Genomic DNA, 24,984 nt, shown 5'->3' with positions numbered 1-24,984 from the left:
TTTGTGTCAAACAAAATTTGTGACTATTAGATAATAGATCTAAATTTCAGCTTTCATTGTCTGATAAATGCATCTAGATTTAAACAACTCAGCACCTTGTGACTGCACCCACCCATCTTACTGACTGTAAAGAAAAATTAATGTGACAGAGACATGATATATTGAGTTATTATACAAACTTTTTTTTTTCTAAAAACAACTCAAACAAAATGTTCTCACAGGTAAAATGCTGTGAGTTGTAAAATATAACCTTTAAGATCATATATTAAATGACACATTTGATTCAGCCAAGATGAGCATTATAATTGAGCTATGGTAAGCCCTATGATTCAGCCTAGATCAAGATTTTTATTGAACTAATCCAAGAAAACTGATTCAGTTCATTTAAACCATTTGATTCAGCTAAAGAAGAGTCGATTCATGAATTGATTTTAAGCACTTTTTATTTGTTGGTCACTGTTACACACTTGGGTGCACGGTGGCTTAGTGGTTAGTGGTTCACATCACACCTCCAGGGTCGTGGTTCGATTCCCGTCTCCGCCTTGTGTGTGTGGAGTTTCCATGTTCTCCCCGTGCCTCCAGGGTTTCCTCTGGGTACTCCGGTTTCCTCCCCTGGTCCAAAGACATGCATGGTAGGTTGACTGGCATCTCTGGAAAAATTGTCCGTAGTGTGTGAATGAGAGTGTGTGTGTCCTGCGATGGGTTGGCACTCCATCCAGGATGTATCCTGCCTTGATGCCCGATGACGCCTGAGATAGGCACAGGCTCCCCGTGACCCGAGGTAGTTCGGATAAGCGGTAGAAAATGAGTGAGAGTGAGTGAGAGTGTTACACACTCATCTAACATCTGCTCTATATCCTACACTCTCCAATACATAAAGAGTATATGCATGTATGTATGAATGAATGAATGTAAACAGAAAGGATCACAGCACTACAAAGTTTATCTCTTACCTTTTATTGACCAACGTGATTTGGCTCATTATCTCATGACCAAGGAGTTGCATAGAGAACACAATAATCTTTCTCCAGGTCTGGAGTGTGACAGCCCTGCCCTGTAGGGAAACTTATAATGCAGTTAGAATAGTTTAAATTCCTGAAACATTTTAAAGTCAGGTCCAAGCCCCTAAAGGCTTGTCCCATCCCCCTTTATCCATAACAATATGAAGAAAGAAAGAAAAAAAAACATATTAAAAATAACAGAATGTTTTATTTTATAATACTCTTCTTTTGTTTAATGAAATTTGCAAATGAGATAAAGCACAAAATCTAGGCTAATTATACACATCTAGGCTAATTATACACAAATCTAATTATACACATCTAGGCTAATTATACACAAATCTAATTATACACATCTAGGCTAATTATACACAAATCTAATTACACACACAAACACTAATTATACACAAATCTTGTATATATAAGTTGTATATATAAGTGACAAATGTAATAATACAACAAATGTTTACTTTTTCTTAGAATTTTGTTTGTTTCGCAAGAGTCAAACTTTACGTAAGAGTGTCTCAATTTATTAATTTATTTTTTCACGGAATTGTTTCATTAACATTTTATAAGAAAACACAGACATAACACTCAGAACTGCTGAACACACAGCTGATAATGTAATAACTGAAAATCAAGGTATTGACAAATTTTTTTGGACAAATTACTATCTATCTATCTATCTATCTATCTATCTATCTATCTATCTATCTATCTATCTATCTATCTATCTATCTATCTATCTATCTATTTAGGAAATAAATTCAATCATTTAACAAATGTAGAATTAATATTTTCAGTGACTTGTGATTCAGTATGGAATTTCTTTTATATAATATTATATGTAGATAACCAGGTTGAGATCACATTTGTAATCAGTCTTACATTATGGAAGTAACATTATTTATGGTTATAAATATGTAAAAATTTAAAAAGTAAATGGTTCCTGGCTCTAAGGAAGGGATCATTTTTGGCCATAGAAAGTTCACTTCACAAAAAGCACATTACAGCAACCTGTGCTTACTCTACAATGTTAAACTGTCCTCTAGTGACCCACTGATTCCACATTTTATTTACTTAAATTACAAATAGTAATATTTACTTAAAATTTTTTATTGTAAAAATGTTAGTTAACAAACAATTGTTTGTTGTCTTTAAGGACAGACTGATTCAGTGTTACAGCGCTGCCTCGGTAGCCTTCATAAGAACCAGCTGCATTGTGCTGACTCATTTAACTCGAGCCTCCCAGCAGTTTTACACAGTTTTTTGTGGCTGACATTAAAAATGAAAAAAAAAAAAAGGATTTAAATGCGCTAATGGAATGGATAGATTTTTTTTTCAGCCAAAAATGTAAAGGTTTTATTTGTGTTTTGATTTTATCGCCAATGTAGTCGATCCCCCAAGCTTATAACATTTAAATTTACATTTACAGCATTTGGCAGACGCCCTTATCCAGAGCGATGTACATAAGTGCTTAAAACGTACATAAGTGCTTAAATATATAACATCATGCTGATAAAACTGCATATTTTTAGAGCAAATAATTAAACAGCGCAGCAGATTTCTCAAATCTGATCCGTCAGAAAGTGCGGATTAATTTTATTCAGCATCAGGAGTTCAGGTTTATATTATAATGCGCTAGCTGTAAAAGTTATTGTTTTTATATTAACAGCTCATAAACAGGGACTTACTTATTTATAGCACATGTGCCACAAGAACAATGATAACTTTATTTTTAAAGCATAAAACAATCATTGATGTTGTGAAGCTTTCTGTTAGTAGGAGTTTATGTAACATTAATGGAAGGAGTCTCCAGTACCAGCACTTTCTTAACAGGAAGTTTTACATACTAAAGAAATATTGATGCCCTCTGGTTTCTCAGTCCCACAACAAGCTGCAATTTTAACATTTTTATAAAGAATAATAGAAGTGAACTTTTCCTATCTATCTATAAACTTTTCCTATCTATCTATTAATTCCATGAATTAATAAACGAAACAGTGTAAATGCCGACATCTGGCTGGGGTGTAAAAGAATAACTCACTCAAGACCAAGCTATTAGATGAAAACAATCCACTTCATCGTACCATTTCTGGGTGGATTATTTTTGTACAACAGCACAGTTAGTTAGTTGTGATTGATTTCTTATTTAATGGACTTATTCGATTACATTCATTTTCCAAAATTCAGAAAAATACAAATAATTTTTTTGTTTATTTGCTCAGGTCAGTGTCGGTGCTGCCACTTACCTCGTGTCAATTGAGCTTTAAGTAACTGACAAAATATACAACTTAAAGGATGATTGTATAAATATCCTCCTGTATATTTTTGTTTATAGTAATAACAATGTATTTTGTTTATAGCACATACCCTTCTGTAAATTTCAGTTCATAGTAATAGCCATCTGTATATTATGTTCATAGCACATATATATTCAGCTGTATATTATGTTCATAGTACATATATATTCATCTGTACATTATGTTCATAGCACATATATATTCATCTGTACATTATGTTCATAGCACATATATATTCATCTGTATATTGTTAATAGCACATATATATTCAGCTGTATATTATGTTCATAGCACATATATATTCATCTGTACATTATGTTCATAGCACATATATATTCATCTGTATATTATGTTCATAGCACATATATATTCATCTGTATATTATGTTAATAGCACATATATATTCATCTGTATATTATGTTCATAGCACATATATATTCAGCTGTATATTATGTTCATAGCACATATATATTCATCTGTATATTATGTTAATAGCACATATATATTCATCTGCATATTATTTTCATATGACATATAAATTCATCTGTATATTATGTTCATAGCACATATATATTCAGCTGTATATTATGTTCATAGTACATATATATTCATCTGTATATTATGTTAATAGCACATATATATATTCATCTGCATATTATTTTCATATGACATATAAATTCATCTGTATATTATGTTCATAGCACATATATTCATCTGTATATTATGTTCATAGTAATAGCCATACATTTTGTTACAGCACATATCCTTCTGTAAATTTCAGTTTATAGTTATAGCCATCTGTATATTATGTTCATAATACACACACATCTGTAAATTACTTCCATATTAACACTTTATTTAACTCTATATGTGAACACTATATCCTGCACTTGCTGCTATTGCACTCTGGTTAGACCTAAACTGCATTTCATTGCCTTGTACTTGTACATGTGTAATGACAATAAAGTCGAATCTAATCTAATCTAATAATTGTAACTCAAACATAATCTAATCTGCTTGATAAAAGCAGTTAATTAAAAGTTATCATGGCAAAAGCGTATACGAGGAATCCCAACATCTGTTGAGAAATCCATTACAATTAAATGGCTGCATTTAAATGTGAAAGCAAAGTGCTGATGTTTAAACTCGGTGTGACACGGAGGTAAAATAAATATTTATTCATTTCATTCCTGTGCAGCCCTGACATGCTGACAGCATTTATAATCATACCCACTCAGTTCTTGGCACAAATTTCCAAACCAACTCATGATGGGAAATGTTCAAACTTCAGAGGAAACATTTTACTTCAAAGGACACACCCGATTCGTACGGCGCATACGTTCCTTTGGCGTCGAGGTTAAAAACCAGGTGGACGACACTGCAAGCCAACATGTTAAGTCAACATTCACAAGAGGTCTACATCCACACCAGCTGCTCCACTGACAGTCAATTAGTGCCGGAGGTGTTTTAGCAGGGTGTTAACTGTTCACATCTTTGACGAGGTGATAAAGGGATTTGGATGTAATGAATGATGGTAAATAGCAAAGAAGCAGACAGGCTGGAGTAATCATGATCCAATAAAGATAATGTCCAAAGACTCAAGACCGAGGAAGGATTTTTCTACCTCGGTTTATTCCATTGTTCTCCAAATCAGACGCGTCTCAAAATGGCAAAAGTTTCGAGACACCCAGGTTAAAGACTTTCGAATTCATTCCATTTTTATTTCATTTTTCCACTCTTTTAAGATTTTAGTGAATTACAGTATTTACTTATTTCCATCAAAGCTAATTTCACATTAATAGCAAAGAAACATTTGTATAATTTCCGCCAGGTTTTATTAAGGACGGTATATCTGATTTTCTGTTGGACAAAAGTATATAGACACTTTGTATTTAGTGCCATTGCATTTTAGATGATGAATAAAAAAAAAAAAAAAAAAATTTCATAAGCTTCACACCGATGATTGTTGGGTCCACTTCAATCCTTTCTACTTTTTTTTTCTTTAAGCTATTTTGTATGAACTTCGGAGGTATTGCTAGAAAACTTTGTTGTGACCACAAAACTTTTCCAGCTCCCTCTTACCTCAAAGCCCTCATCACTCCTCGCATTGCACCCTCAGATCTACCAGCACTGCTCGACTGGTTCCACCATGTTTCAGGGTAAGAGGCAAGTATACTACAAGACTCTTCTCTGTTCTGGCACCAAGGTGGTGGAATGAACTTCCCCTAGAGGTCCGGACAGCTGAGTCATTGGTTATTTTCAAACGGCGGTTGTGTGTGTGTGTGTGTGTGTGTGTGTATATATATATATATATATACACATATATATATGTGTATATATATATGTGTATATATATATATATATATATATATATATATGTGTATTCATCTTCTACCGCTTATCCGTTCTTCTCGGGTCACGGGGAATCGAGGCGTCATGGGGCATCGAGGCAGGATACACCCTGGATGGAGTGCCAACCCATCACAGGGCACACACACACACTCTCATTCACTCACACACTACGGACAATTTTCCAGAGATGCCAATCAACCTACCGTGCATGTCTTTGGACCGGGGGAGGAAACCGGAGTACCTGGAGGAAACACCCGAGGCAAGGGGAGAACATGCAAACTCCACACACACAAGGCGGAAGCGGGAATCGAACCCCCAACCCTGGTGGTGTGAGGCGAACGTGCTAACCACTAAGCCACCATGCCCATTTTATATATATATATATATATATATATATATATATATATATACACACACACACACACACATATATATATATATATATATACACACACACACACATTTATATATATATATAAACATTTAAAAAAAACTTTGACACTTTTTCATTGTAACTTTGAACAATGTTTTAAAGTATCTTAAGTATGTAACCTAGTGAGCCAGCATTAATGTAGCCAATGTTACAGATTTAAGCACTTCTGTATGTCGCTCTGGATAAGGGCATCTGCCAAATGCTGTAAATATTTAAACATTCTGGTTGATATCTTAAAATTTTAGTATTTCTGGCTCTTCCTCCTCTTCCAACGCTACTCACAACCTTTCAATATGTCGTTTCCTCTCTGCTCACTGCTGATTGTAATGGCAAACTGGTTCAATTTGTGGTTCATCTGGACTAGAATACACACCTCCAAAAGACTGATGACCAGCTCCAAATGTCAGCCTGGCTTTTATGCCACTCTTACAGGCTGCTTCTTTAAACAACAGCCTTTTAGGCCATGGCCATGTAACATTCTTAATGATGGAAGTACATACTTTGGTCCCTGATGCTTCCAACTCCATCATCATCAGTTTCTTGGAGTTCCGTGCGTTCATCCTTCGTGCTCCTTTTTAACTCCTACGTATGAAAGTAGGCCCATCAGAAAATTTTACAAGTCATTTCAGCAATTTCTGAAATCTTTCAGCCTGTTTAAAGTGTCAACTTTTTCTGATATCGAACGGAAGATGAAACTTCGGTCTCTAATCCATTGTTTTAAAATGAACTCTGACGTGAACAAAGTAGATTCCCTAATTTCCCTGTCTGATGTAAATGTACGGTTTTGTGGTATTTGGGATTTGGTAGCTTAGTGGTTAAGATGTTGGACTATAAAGTGAAAGGTTGTAAGTTTAAATCCAAGGTCCACCAAGCTGCCACTGCTGGGCCAATGAACAAGGCGGTAAGACATCAATTTACTCAGTTGTATAAAATGAGATTAAATGTAAGTCACTCTGGATAAAAGTGTCGGCCAAATGCTGGAACGTTTTTGGAAATACATTGTAATATCTTTAGTGTAAAATGCACCACAAGAGAAACAGAAGATCAGATAAGATAAGAGAGACAACCACCATGTGTATGTATGATGGAGTATCACTTCTTTATTTTAACTCATGTATATATAAACTCATGCTCTTAACTTTTCATTGTGTAACTATACTTACAGTGTCTTATGATGTTGGCATTGTAGTAGCCAACATTCTGTTTTCCTATTTAAGTTAAGACAAAACTGTATTAATTGTAACTCCTCCTAGGGCTTTTGAGCCACATGCACAAAATTCGGATATGTTGCAGACCTTGGTCTATTACTTTTCTAAGCGATCCGAGTACCGGTACTTCCGGTACCGAGTCTCAAAGTGGCCTTTTTCCCCCCATTGACTCACATTATAAATTTTGGAGGTTTACATCCCGGCAAGTTTTCGAACTAGCTACACCAAACTCGGCCAGCTACTTTAGGGTGATACTCTGTACAAAGGTTTAAATTGGTGTACGGACTGGCCTTTCGGTTGTCCCACAGCCCCGCCCCAAAATATGCAAAATAAAAAAACTTTTTACAACATGTACATGTGACATATCAAAACAGAACAACGAGGGGAACTGCTTTACGGGTAGTCTGATGACGTCACGTGACGTCATGTGATTTCACGTGAAAAAAAATTTCACACAACATGGTCATGTGATATATAAAAACACTCAGCACAATGAAGGGAACTGCCTCACGGGTATTCTGATGACGTCACGTGACAATAAAAAAATTAGCACAACATGAACATGTGACATATCAAAACACTCAGCCCAATGAGGGGAACTTCCTCAGGAGTATTCGGATGACGTCACATGCTTGTCTCCACTTACCTCGAAATGTTTTGTCACCCTATCTTTTTGGAGGCAAGTGGACAGAAAGATAGGGTGACAAAACATTTGGAGGTAAGTGGAGATGAGCATGTGACGTCAGCCTTTGCGAATACTTGCATCGTCAAAGCCAACATCAAAGTTTGTTGCGACAAACTTTAAAAATCTAGTTATTATTATAACTATATTATTATTATATTATCGAAGCTTGTTCGGCTTATTAAAAATCTCATCAATTAAACATTAATCTGAATAACAGTAAATACTGCAATGATTCATCTGTGTTACCCTTTGTGTTTAATTTAAAGTCATATTTTTATAAGATGATACAAGCTTCCATGTAGTGCTTTATGTCATCTATAAAAATGAATGCCAGCCATTTTGATTTATGTAACGTCTCATGATACTGATGTAAAATAAAAGCTTCTTGACTTGACTTAAAATACTACAGAGACTCCAATCTTGGTTCACAGCAAGCTAATAAGCACCACTCAGCTTTATTAATTCATCCTGATCTGGTGAATATACTATATGGACAGAAGGTTGCAGACATCTGACCGTCACACTCGTGTTTACTTGATGAACATCCCGTTGCAAATTTATTCCCCCTCTGCTCCATTTTCTCATCTGGGAAGGCTGCGTGGGAAAAGTGTATTGTATTGTTGGGGAAGTCGTGGCCTAATGATTAGAAAGTCTGACTCCTAACTCTAAGGTTGTGGGTTCGAGTCTCGGGCCGGCCACGACTGAGGTGCCCTTGAGCAAGGCACCAAACCCCCCAACTGCTCTCCGGGCGCCGCAGCATAAATGGCTGCCCACTGCTCCGAGTGTGTTCACTGCTGTGTGTGTGCACTTTGGATTGGTAAAATGCAGAGAATGAATTCTGAGTATGGGTCACCGTACTTAGTTGTATGTCACTATTGTCTCATGTCTTACACTAGCTTGCAATTGCATGTGCTGGGCTTTCTGTTTAGTCCTTTGTTTTGTTTTATGTAGCATAGTTTTGTTCGACTATGTACTGAATCAGCTCCATGTAGTCAAAATGACAACAAAGCTTCATGACTTGACCCTTGGCTTTCCACTAGGTCACATGATTTGTGATCATTCGGCTACAAGAGCATGAGTATGCATTACGCTTACTGCTCAGACACCGATGTTGGGATGTTTTTGAGGCTCCGGTTCAAGTTCCTCCCAAAAGTGTTCAGTGGGGTTGAGTCAAAGTCAGGGCTCTGTGCTGGACACTCAAGTTCTTCTACTCCAACCTTAACCTTAATTGATGCATCATGATGCTAGAACAGCTTATTTGAGCTTCTTAGTTCCAGGAAAGGGAAAATTGATCACTAGGAGCATACAAAGATCTTCTATCCAACTTCAAGATAGTTTGGTAACACCATATGATGGTGTGATGGTCAGGTGTCCTTGGTCATATAGAGTATACACACACACACACACACACACACGCGCGCACCAACAACAACACAAATCCACCTGACCTTCATGTAAGCCACATAAGTAACCATGTAGCTGATTCCAACCAATAGCACCGCATCTACAGAAGTATATATGATGTCTTATGACTCAGCGGTCATAAGGAACAACACATTCTCCACACAGGTGTTATAACCCTAGTATACAGTGTCTTAGGGGCTTTTTTTTTACTGAGGGATGTGCATTCATTCATTTATTACAATCACACCCCCAGTGTCACCCATATGAGGATGGGTCCCTCTTGAGTCCGGTTCCTCTCAATGTTGCTTCCTTTACCAATTTAAGGGAGATTTTTTATTCTGTTAATTCTTTTATTATTTATTTCTTTTATTATTCCTATGTTTACCTTCTGCTCTATGTTTATGTTCTGTAAAGCTGCTTCGAGACAATGTCTATTGTAAAAAGCGCTATACAAATATACTTGAATTGAAAAATTTAATTGAATTCATATTGACCTGGCATTATGCCCACTCCAATGTAAATCCATTGCTTTCCATATTGCATTAACGTCGTTGTAACCTATCACATTACTTTTTGTACTGGTCCCCACACAGATGTTGCTGCTGAATAAACACCGTTGCCCTAGGGCGTTTATTCAAGGGAATGTTTACGCAATAAATTGTTGTGTGACAGACAGACAGGCGAAGAGATGCAGCTAAATTAGCTAGTCAGATAGAGACTAGAGACAGAATCACATCAACTTAACTTTACTGTTATTTGCTCTTGCTGACATCAAACTTGAAGGGAACAAGTTTACCTGAATGCTGTTCTCGCATTTCACTCTCATATTGTTTCTTTTTTCTCTTTTCATGACCAGATTGATAGCTCTGCTTCATATTGTCATCTACACAGTAAACATTAACACGCGCTGTAAAATGAGGCAGGGGCTGGCGGGGCCTTGCGTACTTTGCGGGGCCCTACGCGACTTGCGTAGTGAGCGTATAGAGCCGATCGGCTCTGGTCTTTGACCTAAATCAGCTAGAACAAAAAAACAGGACGTCTTGACGCAGGAGGACAGCACACGGGTCGAGTGCATGTGACCCAATGTTTATTTAGTGTTATGGAAGATACATGGTCATTTCCAAAATAGAAAAGAAAAAAAACAAAACAAAAAAAAAAACCATAAAATTGGTAAAAGGGAACAGGGAAGGGACGAGAGAGAGGAAAGGGACGGGGAGGCAACTTATAAACATTCAATAAATATGTACGAATGTTTATCATAACCGCACAGAAAGTTACAATGGAGTCGCGGAAATGCCGCAAGGCATCATGAAAGTTAGTTAAAAAATTATAATATGCTTTATACAAACACCACCATAGGCTTATTTTAGAACACGTAAATACCCACATTTCTGCTTAATCAAATGAGATGCTGTGTGTCATATCGTTATTTTGTCAAATGTGTCAAAAGAACATGAAATTGTGTGAAATATAATAATAAAAAAAGGTTTTAGAGAAAGAATGTGCATGTTAACCCACACAGATTAGCGCTAGAACGACACCGAAATAAAAAAAATCACTGTTTCTTTTTCATAGTGTTTTAGAGCGTTTTTAGCATAACGTGGTGCTTTATTACTTTACCCGAGACCACCCTCACGACACACAACCAAATACTGTTTCTTTTTTTTCTCTCTTTTTTTTTTTAAACCATTGCAAATTCCCTTTCCACATCCCACTCTAAAAAAAAATATATATAAAACAAATTAAAACAAGAAAAACATCAAAAATGATATTTAGTGTTACTAGTCTTTGACAAGCAAAACTTGTGTCTCCTACCTGGTCAATATCGGCTTGTTCTTTTTATTTATTTATTTTTTTTACCTTTTAAAGATGATTTGATCCCATAAGAAGTGTTGAGCCAGTAAGACTGAGAATGAGTACACATTGTGTGTGTGTGTGTGTGTGTGTGTGTGTGTGGAATGTGACTGGTCTGCTCTCACGCAGAAGCAGATACTGACTGCTTGTAGACGGCATGGTACGCGTTCCGGAGCAGCACATACGGAAAACATGACTCCAACAGGTCCATGGTGAGAAATGGAGACTCTTGAACAATCTAGAACACACACACACACACACACACACAAATCCATGTGAGAACAGATTTCAGGGTTTGGCGGTGGGCTTGCCGATCTGCAATGATGCCGTGTGTGTGTGTGAGAGAGACAGCTCTGGCACTGTCTGGAGGACACACACAAACATGTCCTCTGCCTAATCGAGATGCTCGTTACTTTCCATTACCCAGCAGAGTCCAGCTACTTGTAGATTACGCTTCAAAGAGCCGCTAATCCTTCAGACAAATCCCACACAAGCTGCTCTCTGATCACAAGACGACAGATAGATACGGACGGCATGACTACAGGATTTACGTTTGATCACCCTTCTGCAAAGCTGCCTGTTTTTTTTTTTTTAAATAATACTACAACCGGCGGTGCTATTCCATCTCTTTATCTATTTAAAGAGATGACGCAAAGTTTGTGTGAAGCATCGATACGCTAGTGTTGCAATGAGCTCCAGCCGGTAAGGTGATTAAAAGATAAGATAATAAATGATTAAAAACAGAAGGCCAGGAGAAAGAAAGGTGGTGGTGATGGTGGTGAGTCTCACCATGTCGAGGAGAAGATAAACAGACTCGCGATTCCTGGTGGTCGTCTTGTCCGTCTCCTGTCCGATCTTCAGCAGACTGGAGGAGGCGAGCTGCACGGAGAAAAGCACAAATAATTAAAGATGTTTCTCATTGGTATGGATCTCTCTCAGATGTTCCAAAAAGTTCTACAAGTTTGAAATCTGTCTACCGATAAGTGTGTGTTTGTGTGGGTGAGATTATTATATGAATAACTGCTGATTCGTACGGCCTGTTCTGTTGTACGAGAGCTGGCGTCTGAACCGATTAAGCGTGAGTCACTTTCGTTATGCCATGGAAGTATTCCAAACACTTTGTCGAGAGATGTGAGCGACTTCCAACAAGTTTTCCCGTCATTTATTAAAGTTAAAAAAGTCCAACATCTACTGGAGCTTTGTGGAAAGTCTAATGCACAAGTATTGAACTTTAATGTCATTGGTGTACTCCTTCATCCAGTTGTTAAGGTATGCATTAACGTAACGTCTAGACGTTAGCTAGACTAACGCGAGTGCTAACGTTATTGTTGCTGCTGATGACCTTCTCAAAGCCGTGATTTTACGGTTTACGTTATTTATTTAATGATATAATGTCTGTATATTAACTGATTAATTAAAGATAAAACTGCAATAAACTCATTCCAAAGTAATTTACACTGTTTACTGTGAGCAGCTATTTTGATTTGAGGTCACTCTCTAAACCGGGGACGAAAAAACTAGCTGTTGAGACGACTGTCGAGGTGTCAAGTTTTTTGATGGGTTTCTTGATTGGAGGCAGAAAATCTAACAGCGTTACATTTATGTCAGTAAGTGAGGGAACTAGAGTGTGTGTGTGTGTGTGTGTGTGTGTGTGTGTGTGTGTGTGTGAGAGAGAGAGTGAGAGAAAGTGAGAATGAGAGAGAGAGAGAGTGAGAGAGAGAAAGAAAGAGTGAGAGAGAAAGAAAGTGAGAGAGAGAGAGAGAGTGAGAGTGAGAGAGAGAGAGTGAAAGAGAAAGTGAGGAAGAGTGTGAGAGAGTGAGGAAGAGAGAGAGAGTGAAGAAGAGTGAGAGAGAGAGAAAGAAAGAGTGAGAGTGAGAGAGAGAGAAAGAGAGTGAGAGAGAGAGAGAAAGAGTGAAAGAGAGAGTGTGTGAGAGAGAGTGAGAGAGAGAGTGAGTGAGTCAGAGAGTGAGAGAGAGAGAGTGAGTGAGAGTGAGAGAGAGAGTGAGAGAGACAGAGAGTGAGAGAGAGTGAGTGAGAGAGAGAGAGAGTGAGAGAGTGAGAGAGACAGAGAGTGAGTGAGAGAGAGAGTGAGAGAGAGTGTGAGAGAGAGAGAGAGAGTGAGAGAGACAGAGAGAGAGTGAGAGTGAGAGAGAGAGACAGACAGAGAGGAAGAGAGAGAGGACACCTTGACTAGACCTTGAGAGCTACTTAGTGTTCCCTTTCTGGCAAACACAAGCAGTTAGCTTAAAGAGCGAGCTCTTGGCTGTCACACCGAATGGAGGTTCGAGGCAGTTCAGCGCCAAGGCTAAGAACAGCTGCATCAAATAAGTGAACCCTGTGTAAATCTGGGTGATGTAAAGGAATGTGTCAAAGTTGCTGAAGGTGTAGACGTGGTGAACTCACAGCGAGGAACTCCTTCAGGCGGTCCTCAATGCTGCCCTTATGGATGGTGAAGAGAGCAGCAGCAATCTGGTTAATCGCCTTCGCCAGGCAGTGGATGTTGTTACAGTGCCCTAACAACGCATTAAGGCAGAGTTCTCAGTCGTTGTTACCTGTGAGGTTTACTACATGATCCATACACACATAATAATATGATACACTGCTGTACTTCGGGTCAAAAAACGTTCAGCTGTTAGTGTAATCCATTACATATGGATTCTCTCCATCACAGATACCTTCGATTGCGGGGCTGTACTGAGACATCACGTTGCTGGCCAGGGTCGGCAGGGAGACGGCCACGAACACCATCAGCAGGCAGGCGATCTTGTACTCCTCCTCGGGGCTGATGTTTTCTGTTATCGCACAAAAAATAGGCAGAATGACTCCATCGATCCTTCGCTAACACACCTCGATTCTGGCTCGGACAACGACGAAGCAGAAAGCGCTGGGAGAAAACGTTATCTCTAGCAGGCCCCGAGTTGAGCTTCTAAGAAAATATTATACTCAGACCTTACTAGTTGAAAATGGAATAAACTTCACTTTCTTTTTATGAAAGAAACTTGTGTGTGCCAAAGGGCCAAATTATAGAACTTTCACCTGTTTGGCTGTGTCCATGTCCAGCATTGAATGTCTTTGTCATGATTAATGACTCGTATGAAAGTAGGCATTTAAGAACTTATTTATAACTTACTTAGAAGCACAGAATTTATATTTTCTAATAACCTACTAAAGAGCTATATTTTTTAAAAAAATGGTTAGTTTTTCCCCGTTCGTACAAATGTTTACATCTACAAAGTAATAGATGCTACCGAACCCACCTGTTGTCTGAGGCGCCCCGAGTGCTCGATCCTAAGCACCTATTTAGCATAATAAGCAGGCTTTATCAACAACCACTAAAATTCTGTGTACGTTTATTCCAACCGAGAGAAAAACACACGTCTCGCAGCGAAAGTCTCTCTTGACTCGCAACCGTAGGTCCGTTTCCAGTCTACCGGCAGAACGCGTCTGTCGACTGGTAAAAGTTCTTTCTACGCTGTTTCTACATGCTGCATTCCTTTTGATCTCGTTTTTGCTGACATGCTGATTGCTAATAGAAGAAGTCACTTCTTACCAGACTTCTGGGAGGACAGAGCCACGACAAGAGCAGGATCAATCTCACAGGGCAAGCCTGCTGCTGAGGAAAGCTCATAAACGTTCATGGCCACCTAAGGACAAAACACAGGTTGGTTGGTTGGGTGAGTGAGTGGGTGAGTGAGTGAGTGGGTGAGTGAGTGAGTGGGTGAGTGAGTGAGTGGGTGAGTGAGTGAGTGGGTGAGTGGGTGAGTGAGTGGGTGAGTGAGTGGGTGAGTGAGTGGGTGAGTGAGTGGGTGAGTGAGTGGGTGAGTGAGTGGGTGAGTGAGTGAGTGAGTGGGTGAGTGAGTGAGTGGGTGAGTGGGTGGGTGGTGGTGGTGGTGGGGGTTGGGTTTTGTGGGTGGCGAGTGATCGAGTGTGAGTGTGTTGTGTTTGGTTACCTTCATGTCTGTTTCACGAGGAATGTGATCCTTAAAATCCTCCACAGAGCTGACCAAGAAAGGAATGTGGCAAGAGAGAACCTTCAAAGAACAAGAAGGCATATCAGATTGTTTTGGATACAAAATACGCTAACAGGTAACTCGTATCGCGACGCGCGTCTCTTTGCTGTTTTTAATTTTGCTTTGTCAGCTTTCATGACAGAAATATCTGCTACAAAATCAATAATCTCAGCCTAATAACATTACAGCATGAAATATTTGCCATGCATTTTAACACTGTAATAAAGCCCAGAAGATCAGGCCTGTGTCCTAAGACGAAGATTAGCGTACGTAATAGAGGTCTTCTCGGGTCTAAAAAAATGCACCCGACCTGAAGTGACCAGAAGCACTTTTTACCCAAACCCGATGTGCATAATTTATTATTATTTTTTTTAATAAAGACCCGACCCGAGCCAAACCCAAAAAATTAGACCTGAGTCCGACCCGACGGCAATTTTTTTTTTAACTCGACTGGACCCGGACGCTGCATAACTCTACACTAAAGTAACCGCTACAGAGTGGATTCAAAATTGATTGACAGGTCTGTTTCAACGAAAATTAGCTTACCGCCAGTCACACGATGTCACAAGCGGTCTTGGCAAACAGAGGAGCGGTTGGAAAAGGACGAGTCGATGCAGTAGTTCGGGTCTTCTCTGGTCCGTTCGGTAAAAACACATTTATTTTAAATTACCCGAGACCCGATGCCGGTATTATTAGGCCCGATTATTAGACCCGAACCCGCTCGAGTCTCAGGTCGGGCCTCGGGTTTTCGGATCTAAGTGGACCCGTGAAGACCTCTAGTACGTAGTCATACTTACATCTCGGAGCGCCTCCTGTGCCAGTGAGCGGAAGGACAGGATGACTCCGATGATGGTCATCCTCTTGAGCACACTGTCCACAGCTAAAAGGCGACAACGGAAATCTGACATTAAAACAACAGGCAGCCTTGATCTAAATCAACCCTCTCTTTCAAAACCAGTGCCTGACTGACTGCTTCAAGTACACGGAATTAGACCTGCACAATTCTTGACACATTCTGAAACTATAATGACACCCTCCCATTCACTCCACACAGGGGTTTAAACAAACACTCACACGTGAGTCTCTTGAAAAGTGCGGCCATGTGTTCGGGTTTGTCAAAGCTGGTCCTCATCTGAGACAGAACCTCCACGTTCTCCACCACCAGTTTCTGTAGAACAAAAAAAAAAAACAACCGCAAGATTGGTCAACGCCCTAAGATTAAAAGAATCCGAAAAATTCTACACATCATCATCTATTAACGTTTATGTCCTGACTGCATGTTTGAAATAAAACGAAAGACATAATAAATACGATCGATCGTTCATCGCGTACATTTGAATTGTTTACACATTTGTTTCATCCATGAACAAAGTGCTTGTGTTCGAATATGTTTCGCATTAAGCACAAACACAGCATGTTGTAAAGAGAGCGAGACCGCGAGAGGCGAAAAAAAAAAATCAAAAAAAAAAATCAGATAAGCAAAGCTATTCTTTCCAACTGTAAATTATTTTCAGGTGGGGAGAAACATTTTGCATGTTGGAAAAACATAAATCTTTCACACATTTCTACATCCCAGAGTATGATTATGATATTGGACTGGGTTTCAAATACTTTCAGCATGTTGACATTCGAACAGAAAAACATTAATACTGCATGATATTATTTACAACAGTATTTCGTTAGTAATGTAAACTTTAGATTTGATTATGGTATCAAGAGTGTTTACCTACTGTCTGATATTACCGAACAGAGTTACAGGTACACACCAGTCCCTCGGGTTCTAATGACCATGCCATTAACGATAAGAGCATTTAAATGCTCCCAGGCAGATAGAGAATGTTCTTAGCAGCCGAAGAAGCCAACACCGACTGGTGCTTTCAGACAATTATTACCCTGAGACGGCTTAAAGCGGCGGTGTCCGATCTTATCCGGAAAGGGCCCGTGTGGGTGCAGGTTTTCGTTCCAACCAAGCAGAAGCCACACCAGAGTCTACTAAAAGCCAAGAACAACTGATTAAACAGGTGGAATCAGGTGTGGCTTCTGCTTGGTTGGAATGAAAACCTGCACCAACACCGACCCTTTGTAGATAAGATTAGACACCGCCGGCTTAAAGTCTCGTGATAGCCTTTAACATCTCCAGTACCCGAGGACACAGCACCTGTAATACCTAGACATGTTCAGTCAAGACCTGTGACTGTTACTCTCTGAGAGAACATGATCGTGACCTTTGTTACCTGGTGACACTATGGTGTCATTATCTTCAATACCAGGGGGCAGCTCACTTCTAAACCCCATAAGAATTACCCTTGGAGCACAAATTACACCTCATAACATCAAAATATGACCTAGGGCCACCTCATCAACATCTTTACATTATGTGATCACTGGCCTTGATCTTTTTTTTTATATATGAAAACACCTAACCATTGGTATTAAAACCTGAGGACACTTGACCATTACCTTTAAAACCTGAGGACACTTGACGATTACCTTTAAAACCTGAGGACACTTGACCATTACCTTTAAAACCTGAGGACACTTGACCATTACCTTTAAAACCTGAGGACACTTGACCATTACCTTTAAAACCTGAGGACACTTGACCATTACCTTTAAAACCTGAGGACACTTGACCATTACCTTTAAAACCTGAGGACACTTGACCATTACCTTTAAAACCTGAGGACACTTGACCATTACCTTTAAAACCTGAGGACACTTGACCATTACCTTTAAAACCTGAGGACACTTGACCATTACCTTTAAAACCTGAGGACACTTGACCACCATCTTTAAAACCTGAGGACACTTGACCACCATCTTTAAAACCTGAGGACACTTGACCACCATCTTTAAAACCTGAGGACACTTGACCATTACCTTTAAAACCTGAGGACACATGTCCAATAAATTTAAAACCTGAGGACACATGTCCAATAAATTTAAAACCTGAGGACACATGTCCAATAAATTTAAAACCTGAGGACACATGTCCAATACCTTTAAAACCTGAGGACACATGACCACTAACTTTATAATCCTAAGGAAACTTGTCCATTACCTTTAAAATCCTGCGGGCACATGATCATTGAGGACACAATGCCATGACCTTTAATATCTTAGGGACACCTGACCATTAGATTTAAAATCTGAGGACACTTGGCCATGACTATTAATGATCTCATCTTTAATGACCATGACTTCGTATCCTGGACACCTCACCCTACATCATCTGAGAACACTTGGCCGTAAACTCTAAAATCTGGGGACAATTAAACCGTTACTTTGAATCCTCACAGGCACAAAATCTCGATCGTGAATATTCTTTAATACCTACGGACACCTAAACATAACTTGTGGACCTTTCGACATGACCAAATAATTTTACCAGGAGAAACTTTGTCCTGACCTGGACCATGGCTTTGAACACCTACTGCATGATTAAAAACATCTAGGTGCATTGTACTCAGTGGACTGATGCAAGTTCATGAGCTTTAATATCTGACAAACATCTAAACGTGACAAACGTGACACGTGTTAGCAAGACGATAAACTCCTCACCTTTAGTTCAGCCACCTGGGAAGAGATGTGCCACATCAGGCTCTCACTGAGGAACTTCATTCCATATGGACCCAGTAGCTCAGAAAGGGAACGCATTTCTGAATTGCATACAGAAGACATAATTCAGACAAAATAAGGTTAAAAACAAAACAGTGCTTAATTATTGGTCGTTAAATCATTTATTAATATCCGGATATTTTAGAAGTGCTGGGTGAATTTTGAGAGGTTACCAGAGATGTCGGAATACTCCTCGGCGTTAAAGGTGAGCTCGTTCTCAGTTGGAAGATTGACGAACGCTTTCATGGCAGGGAAGTAAGCTATGTGTCCGTTGCTCACCTGCCGAAGCAAAGTTTCCAGATACCTGAAAGAAGGGGTAACATCTTGTAGAATAAAGACCTCTCTCTTTAGTCAGGCATACACATACTACAGTAATCCCTCGCCACTTCGTGGTTCAGGTTTCGTGGCCTCAGTGCATCGCTGATTTTTCAAAAATATTCATAGAAAAATAAAAATAAAAACGGTTTCCCAGGATCCCAGACAGAGAGAAACTCTCTCAGAGGGTTTGCACATACCCACGGGAACTCAGACAAAACACATGATTGGTTCCTGGCACGAGATCTGAGCTGATTGGCTGTGCATCATTGCATCCTCTTCCAGCTTCCCTTGTTGTATCTCGCCACTCTCGTTCACGCTGTCAACTGTGTCTCGCGTATTGTGTTCGAAATTAACTTTTCCTTAAGCCCATACAATGCCTCCTAAGCGCCGTGCCCCTGTGAAATATTCCTCTAGTGAGCCCAAGAGGAAGATGATGACCATCAGTGAAAAGGTCAAACTTAGGGCCAATCCTACTTCGCAGATTTTCACCTATCGCGAGGGGTTCCGGTCCCCATTAACCACGATAAACACCTCTTTTCTATCGTAGTCATGTAGAGACGCAGCTACAACCGCGTTTTGTGTAGTAACAGCGTTTAGCTCAGGAGTTATTGACTCGGGAAACTCCAATCTGTGAATATGCGGCCAACTTTACTTAAGACGCCGAGGCGCTTTTTTCCTTCTCGGTATGTGAGTAACGTTGGTTTTGCTTTGTTACACAGAACTAATATATGCCTTTGTCCTTTACATGATTATGCTCGTGTGTCATTTTTGCTTGTCTGTTTATCTGCAATCGTATTGTTCTTCCCTTCAGCTATGATAAAGACTTTTTTCCATTAGTTGCCTGGGTTACGCATGTATGTGTGGGCGGAGCTATCAATACAGGGGTGGGACCCATTTGGGTTAGGGGCGTGTTTGTTTTGGTGATTTCAAATGTCGACTTTGGCTTTCAAACAACAGAGACCCCACCTTTAATGCTGGTGCTGATTTCAGCCTGAACATAGGTCCTAAAACTGAACCTTGAGGTATGCCTCAAGTGCGATTTACAGTTAAATTATGGTAAAGAGTACTGAAACACTGATGGTAAAGCTAAAACTATGAGTAGAAAGTAGTTAGGATAATCAACTCAGTGCTCTAGTTATACGGATCTACAAAGTAGTTAAGATTAGACTACAAATAAGGGATTAGGATGAAGTATTTTAGCCATACTGGCATAATTACATTATATACGTGTGTGTGTGTTTGTCTCACCAGTTAGTGTAGAGGCTGGTGATGGTTGGCTCTCCGTGGCTGTCCAGGTGTTGTGTCTGCTGCAACAGCACGTTGTTAAACACTCTGGTTATATCAATCTGGACATAGTTCTCGATGGATTGCAGCACCGTCATGTAGGCTCGCACGCTGGTCAAGAGCTCAGACGGCTTCGCGATCTCCTGTGTGGCCTGGTTATACATGGTCATTCCAACTATAGACCTGAAAGGATCAAGATGATGCAAAGCAATGTATGTGGTCATTAAATGGCTGCCTTTTACAAACTGGGAGCACAACAATAAATTTTATAAATACGTATTCATAAATTACTAACTGCTATTCTTATTATGGTATAGTGACACCTGCTGACTTAGGAAGCTTACACGCATAATTATTCATGCTAATAATCTGTTGAATAAATTAGCTTGAGTCTTATTGTAGATGTACCAGAAGGTGGTATTGGACATACACAACATACATACCAAACCAGAAGGCAGGTTTCTTTTTCAGCTTTGTAAATCACTTGTTCTGTGATTGTATGACGGATTAAACCCCCCCTCCTTAATTTTCAACAGGATTTGTACTAGTGAGAAATGAGGAACACTGAAACCCTAATTAACTGAACTAAGTATTACTACTGGGAAAACTCCCGTGTAAGCTATTGGTGTAGAAATAACTAACAATCAGGACATAATTAGTGAGCATATAAACTATTCCATACTAGCTAACAGTGCCAAACCTTCACAAGTACCAAAACTCAATAAATAATCACTATTTATTATACTACGCTATTTATTATTATACTATTTATTAATATACAACAATAAATACTTTTCGGTTAATCAATAAAATGATGTATAACCTTTAAATAAAGTTTTTAAAAACAATTTTTAAACAATTGCTGTAACGTCATTTGGTGTTCGTTTACGGCACCATTGCATCACCGCTGTAAGGTTATCAAGATGGTGCTAATACAGTGGAAAAACTCTGGGTGAAATGTTTTACTATAAAACCCTTTTCCCAGATTTCCACAACGTGACCTACAGGAAGGCGAGGAGAGGACGTAGTAGGGAGCTGTACTAATAAAGCCTCGTCGATAAAAAGCATGAGCATCTAGAAAGGGTTCGCAGACACGGCCAGCCTAAACGCGTCAGAGTTTCTGAACCCCGCAGTGGAAAATACCTGTTACTCCTCAGCGCGTGTTTATGTGCTTGGACAGGGCTTGGATTTGGAGCCACGTCAAAAGTCAACTCTAACCCAAACTCCTGTCAGCTGCACCAATAAATCACAGGTGGAACAATAAAGGCCAAAACGGCCCTTGACTCTTGTTTTCCAATTCGCGGTTTAATTAAACAGTGAGCTGTATATTTCTCTGAAATAAAGCATAGTAAAACCTCCCTGTGAGGAAAGGAAACATACAGAACAGTATTAACAGTGAGAACTGGATAACACGAGTCCTGGGATAGACCAAAGAGATGTGAAGTAGGCTGTCGAAGCATGGAGGTTTACATGAACTGGACTTGGATGTGGTCCTTTACAAGACTGTCTGTTCACCGGTACTTTCTCATGTTTAACAAAACAACGGAATAAACTGGACATAAGCAACATCTAAAATATAAACAATGTCTAAAATATAAACAGATATCAACGTCCCCCTCTCAGCGGGCCGCGGTAAAATGATCAAATGTTGACCGGTAGGCGGTAGTAAAAAAGTTGGGAATCACTGTTGTAAAGCATATGAGATAAAACCGATTTCACGCAAAATCACCAATCTTTGGACGTAAAAAAAAAAAACTAAATAAATAAATGAATGATGTCGATTATAGTGTATTATTACAACACAACATAAAAGCTCTCAATTTTACAATAACAAAATGTATTGTAAACAAAACACTACAGACCTACTGTATGTTTCACTGTGATGAGTGACTTTTTGGGGTATAAGAGGTGCTCTTACACAAAGCTGTATGCTTTACTTAATATCACTGATAAGGCTGAGACTTATTAGGTCCAGCTGTGATTCTCCAAAAATGTACGTCAGCCTTCCCGATGCCCAGTCCTCCAGAGTTGCCATGAATAATGCGATAAAACTTCGGCCGTGCGATTGGCCGCCGTTGCTACGCTGCTACGTCTGCTCCCACTCCTAGCATGTTCCTAACTTTATCATACACAAGCGCTACTTAAGAACAAACTTCTATATTTTAATCGATATTATGAAAAAGTCCTAAAGAATTGAACAACAATTGGCGTAGCTGATAGATTTCTTCATATGTTCCCTAAAGGTTATGCAGATCTTACTTTTTTTCTTATATACTTTGGCAATCAGACATACCACTGTAGCAAGTAAGGTTTAAGCTAAAACTGAATATTATTAAAAGAAGAAATAGAGACTCACTTGGTGAAGCGGATCTCCAAGTGGGAGGTCAGATATTCGCGTGGGGTAAAGGTGTGCTCCCAGACCACCATGTTGGGTACATAGTTGATGGAGAAGCAAAGCTCTGACAGTGCAGTGTGCAGCTTATCCAAGCTAGGAACATTAAAAAAAAACAAAAAACAACGCTTTCTGTCAGACAGCAGCTAGCATTAAAAACTCATTTTCTTCAGATTAATGAGACAGAATGAAGCTTGGCCTTGAAGAAAACATAACCAACACTGATTTTGAGCTTGTTGTATATTAATGCCTTGGTGGAAATGGGATATTTGAGTAAGGGATCAAAATCTATCTTCTTTCTAATAGATGAAGGATCTGTATGTATGTATGTGTGTTTCCAGGGAGGCCAGATCAAGTAGCAGAGACCACCAGCAGGCAGGATTAAGAGGAACTCTTGGCATATAAAGAGAGTTTTTGAAGTTTGTAGTGCCAAGTTTTGGAATTAGCTATACTTGTGTGTCATGTAAGCCGTGTTGAAGTGACTGATGTACCGATGATGATGCATGTGTGCCTGTGCCCGTGTCACTGAGACTGGGGTGCTGCTTACTTGGTGACGAGCAATCTGTTCTTCCTCATGCTCTCCACCCCAGGCTTCTCTCGCTCTGGCTCTCCTTTCTTCCCAGTCTGCTTCTTGGACTTCTTGTTCACGGCCTGACTGATGGTTTTGGCGCAGTGCTTTGGCAGTAGCTGCATGGTTGAGGGGGAAACAGGAAAAAGGGCCCCTTCACTTTTTATACCAATGAGCAAGCAAAGAGACAAGAGCAGCATACTCTGGAAGAGTTACGAGTCCTTATCCTGTTTGCTCATATTATTACAATAACACAGTTGAGGAGAGATCTCTGAGCATTATCTCAAGAGGAGGGGAGGGGTTGATATATGCGCTTGGCTGAGGACAAAACATCTGGTGAAGTTTTGCTTTCCTAAAAGCACCTCCATTTTTTGGAGGAAAAAAATATTGAGGTTGCCGAAGGGCAGATTTGTTCCACACAAGGTTGCAGAAGCCTTCATAAGTCAGCACATTTCTCATCTGGTAACATGGCACTTAAATAAGAAGTTCAACCAAAAACAAAACATTTTACCCCAAAGTCAAAGGTTTGCTAAGTTTTGCACGGGAGCTACAATAATAACTTAGATATAATAATAATGGTCTAATTAAAATCAGGAATTATAGTATTTGTGGCCAAGTGAAATGGCTTAAGGTCACAATGATCAGATGTTAGATGGTGTTTAGGTTAGGGTTTAGAGTAAGGTCCCCGGTGTCCATGGGGCGATTAATGGTTTAATGGGACGCAAGGGCTATGGTGTTTATGGGACGCAAGGGCTATGGTGTTTATGGGATGCAAGGGTCATGCTGTTTAAAGGATGTAAAAATCATGGGGTTTATGGTGTTAATGGTTAAGAATAGGAGTCATGGTGTTAATGGTTTGGAAGGTCATGGTGTGTATGGAGTGTTCAAATGATAATGGTTAAGGAAGTTTGTGGTGGTTATGGTGTCAATGTATAAGGTGAGAGATGGTGGTTTTGACGGGGCTGGACTGGTTAAGGGAGTTTATGGTGTTCACTGGTTAAGAATTGCGTCATGGTGTCTATGGGGGCTGTACTGGTTATGGAAGGTCATGGTGTTTAATGGTTAAAATCGAGTCATGGTGTTGATAGGGCTGTATTGGTTAAGGATATGCGTTTAGGCAAGGTCAGAGGATACAGATAAAGTGTGGGGCTTTTAGGGGGTTAGTTTATGGATAAAGGTGTTTATAGGGTTGTTAGTGGTTCAGGATCAGGGACATGGTGTTTAAGGTAGGGTAGACCTTATGAACAAGGGGACTGTATTAAAGAGAAGCAAGAACAATAGATAAGGGTTTTGGGGGTGAGTGTTTGAGGGCGGCTAAAGGATCAGGTTCAGGAAGAGAACGAGGAGGATAAGTAACGGTGTTCAGGGAGAGGTACGAGATTAAAAATCAGCATGATGGTTTGAGATTAGGGTGATACTGACCTGGTCACTCAGGGTGCACTGCTCTGTGCAGATGTCAGTGATGAGGTTGCGAGCCTGTTTGGCCATCTCATCCAGAAACATGTTACACAAAGACAGACTGCGATCGCCAATATGGTGCCTCTGTCAGAGGGG

The 24,984-nt window shown here is 39.6% G+C and overlaps 1 protein-coding gene across 4 annotated transcripts in view; it reads right to left on the bottom strand.

Annotated features, from left to right (window-relative positions):
• Positions 1-10,438: 10,438 nt before the first annotated feature.
• The window catches only part of nckap1 (NCK-associated protein 1), a 52,101-nt gene continuing 37,555 nt past the window's right edge, over positions 10,439-24,984 (bottom strand). For all 4 annotated transcript variants that reach the window (XM_027162553.2, XM_027162554.2, XM_027162555.2 and 1 more), the window contains 14 exons: positions 24,853-24,972; positions 23,410-23,549; positions 22,827-22,958; positions 20,435-20,653; positions 19,042-19,172; positions 18,812-18,909; positions 16,325-16,418; positions 16,048-16,130; positions 15,191-15,271; positions 14,791-14,884; positions 13,916-14,032; positions 13,644-13,753; positions 12,030-12,119; positions 10,439-11,478 (listed from right to left, as the gene is read on the bottom strand). In XM_027162553.2, coding sequence (XP_027018354.1) covers positions 11,362-11,478; positions 12,030-12,119; positions 13,644-13,753; positions 13,916-14,032; positions 14,791-14,884; positions 15,191-15,271; positions 16,048-16,130; positions 16,325-16,418; positions 18,812-18,909; positions 19,042-19,172; positions 20,435-20,653; positions 22,827-22,958; positions 23,410-23,549; positions 24,853-24,972 — 1,626 coding nt within the window. In that variant the 3' untranslated portion in view covers positions 10,439-11,361. The remainder of the gene's footprint in view (positions 11,479-12,029; positions 12,120-13,643; positions 13,754-13,915; positions 14,033-14,790; positions 14,885-15,190; positions 15,272-16,047; positions 16,131-16,324; positions 16,419-18,811; positions 18,910-19,041; positions 19,173-20,434; positions 20,654-22,826; positions 22,959-23,409; positions 23,550-24,852; positions 24,973-24,984) is intronic.

Source organism: Tachysurus fulvidraco, chromosome 6, assembly GCF_022655615.1.
Source record: "Tachysurus fulvidraco isolate hzauxx_2018 chromosome 6, HZAU_PFXX_2.0, whole genome shotgun sequence".
NCBI classification, from domain to species: domain Eukaryota; kingdom Metazoa; phylum Chordata; class Actinopteri; order Siluriformes; family Bagridae; genus Tachysurus; species Tachysurus fulvidraco.
This window is presented reverse-complemented; position numbering and strand designations above follow the sequence as displayed.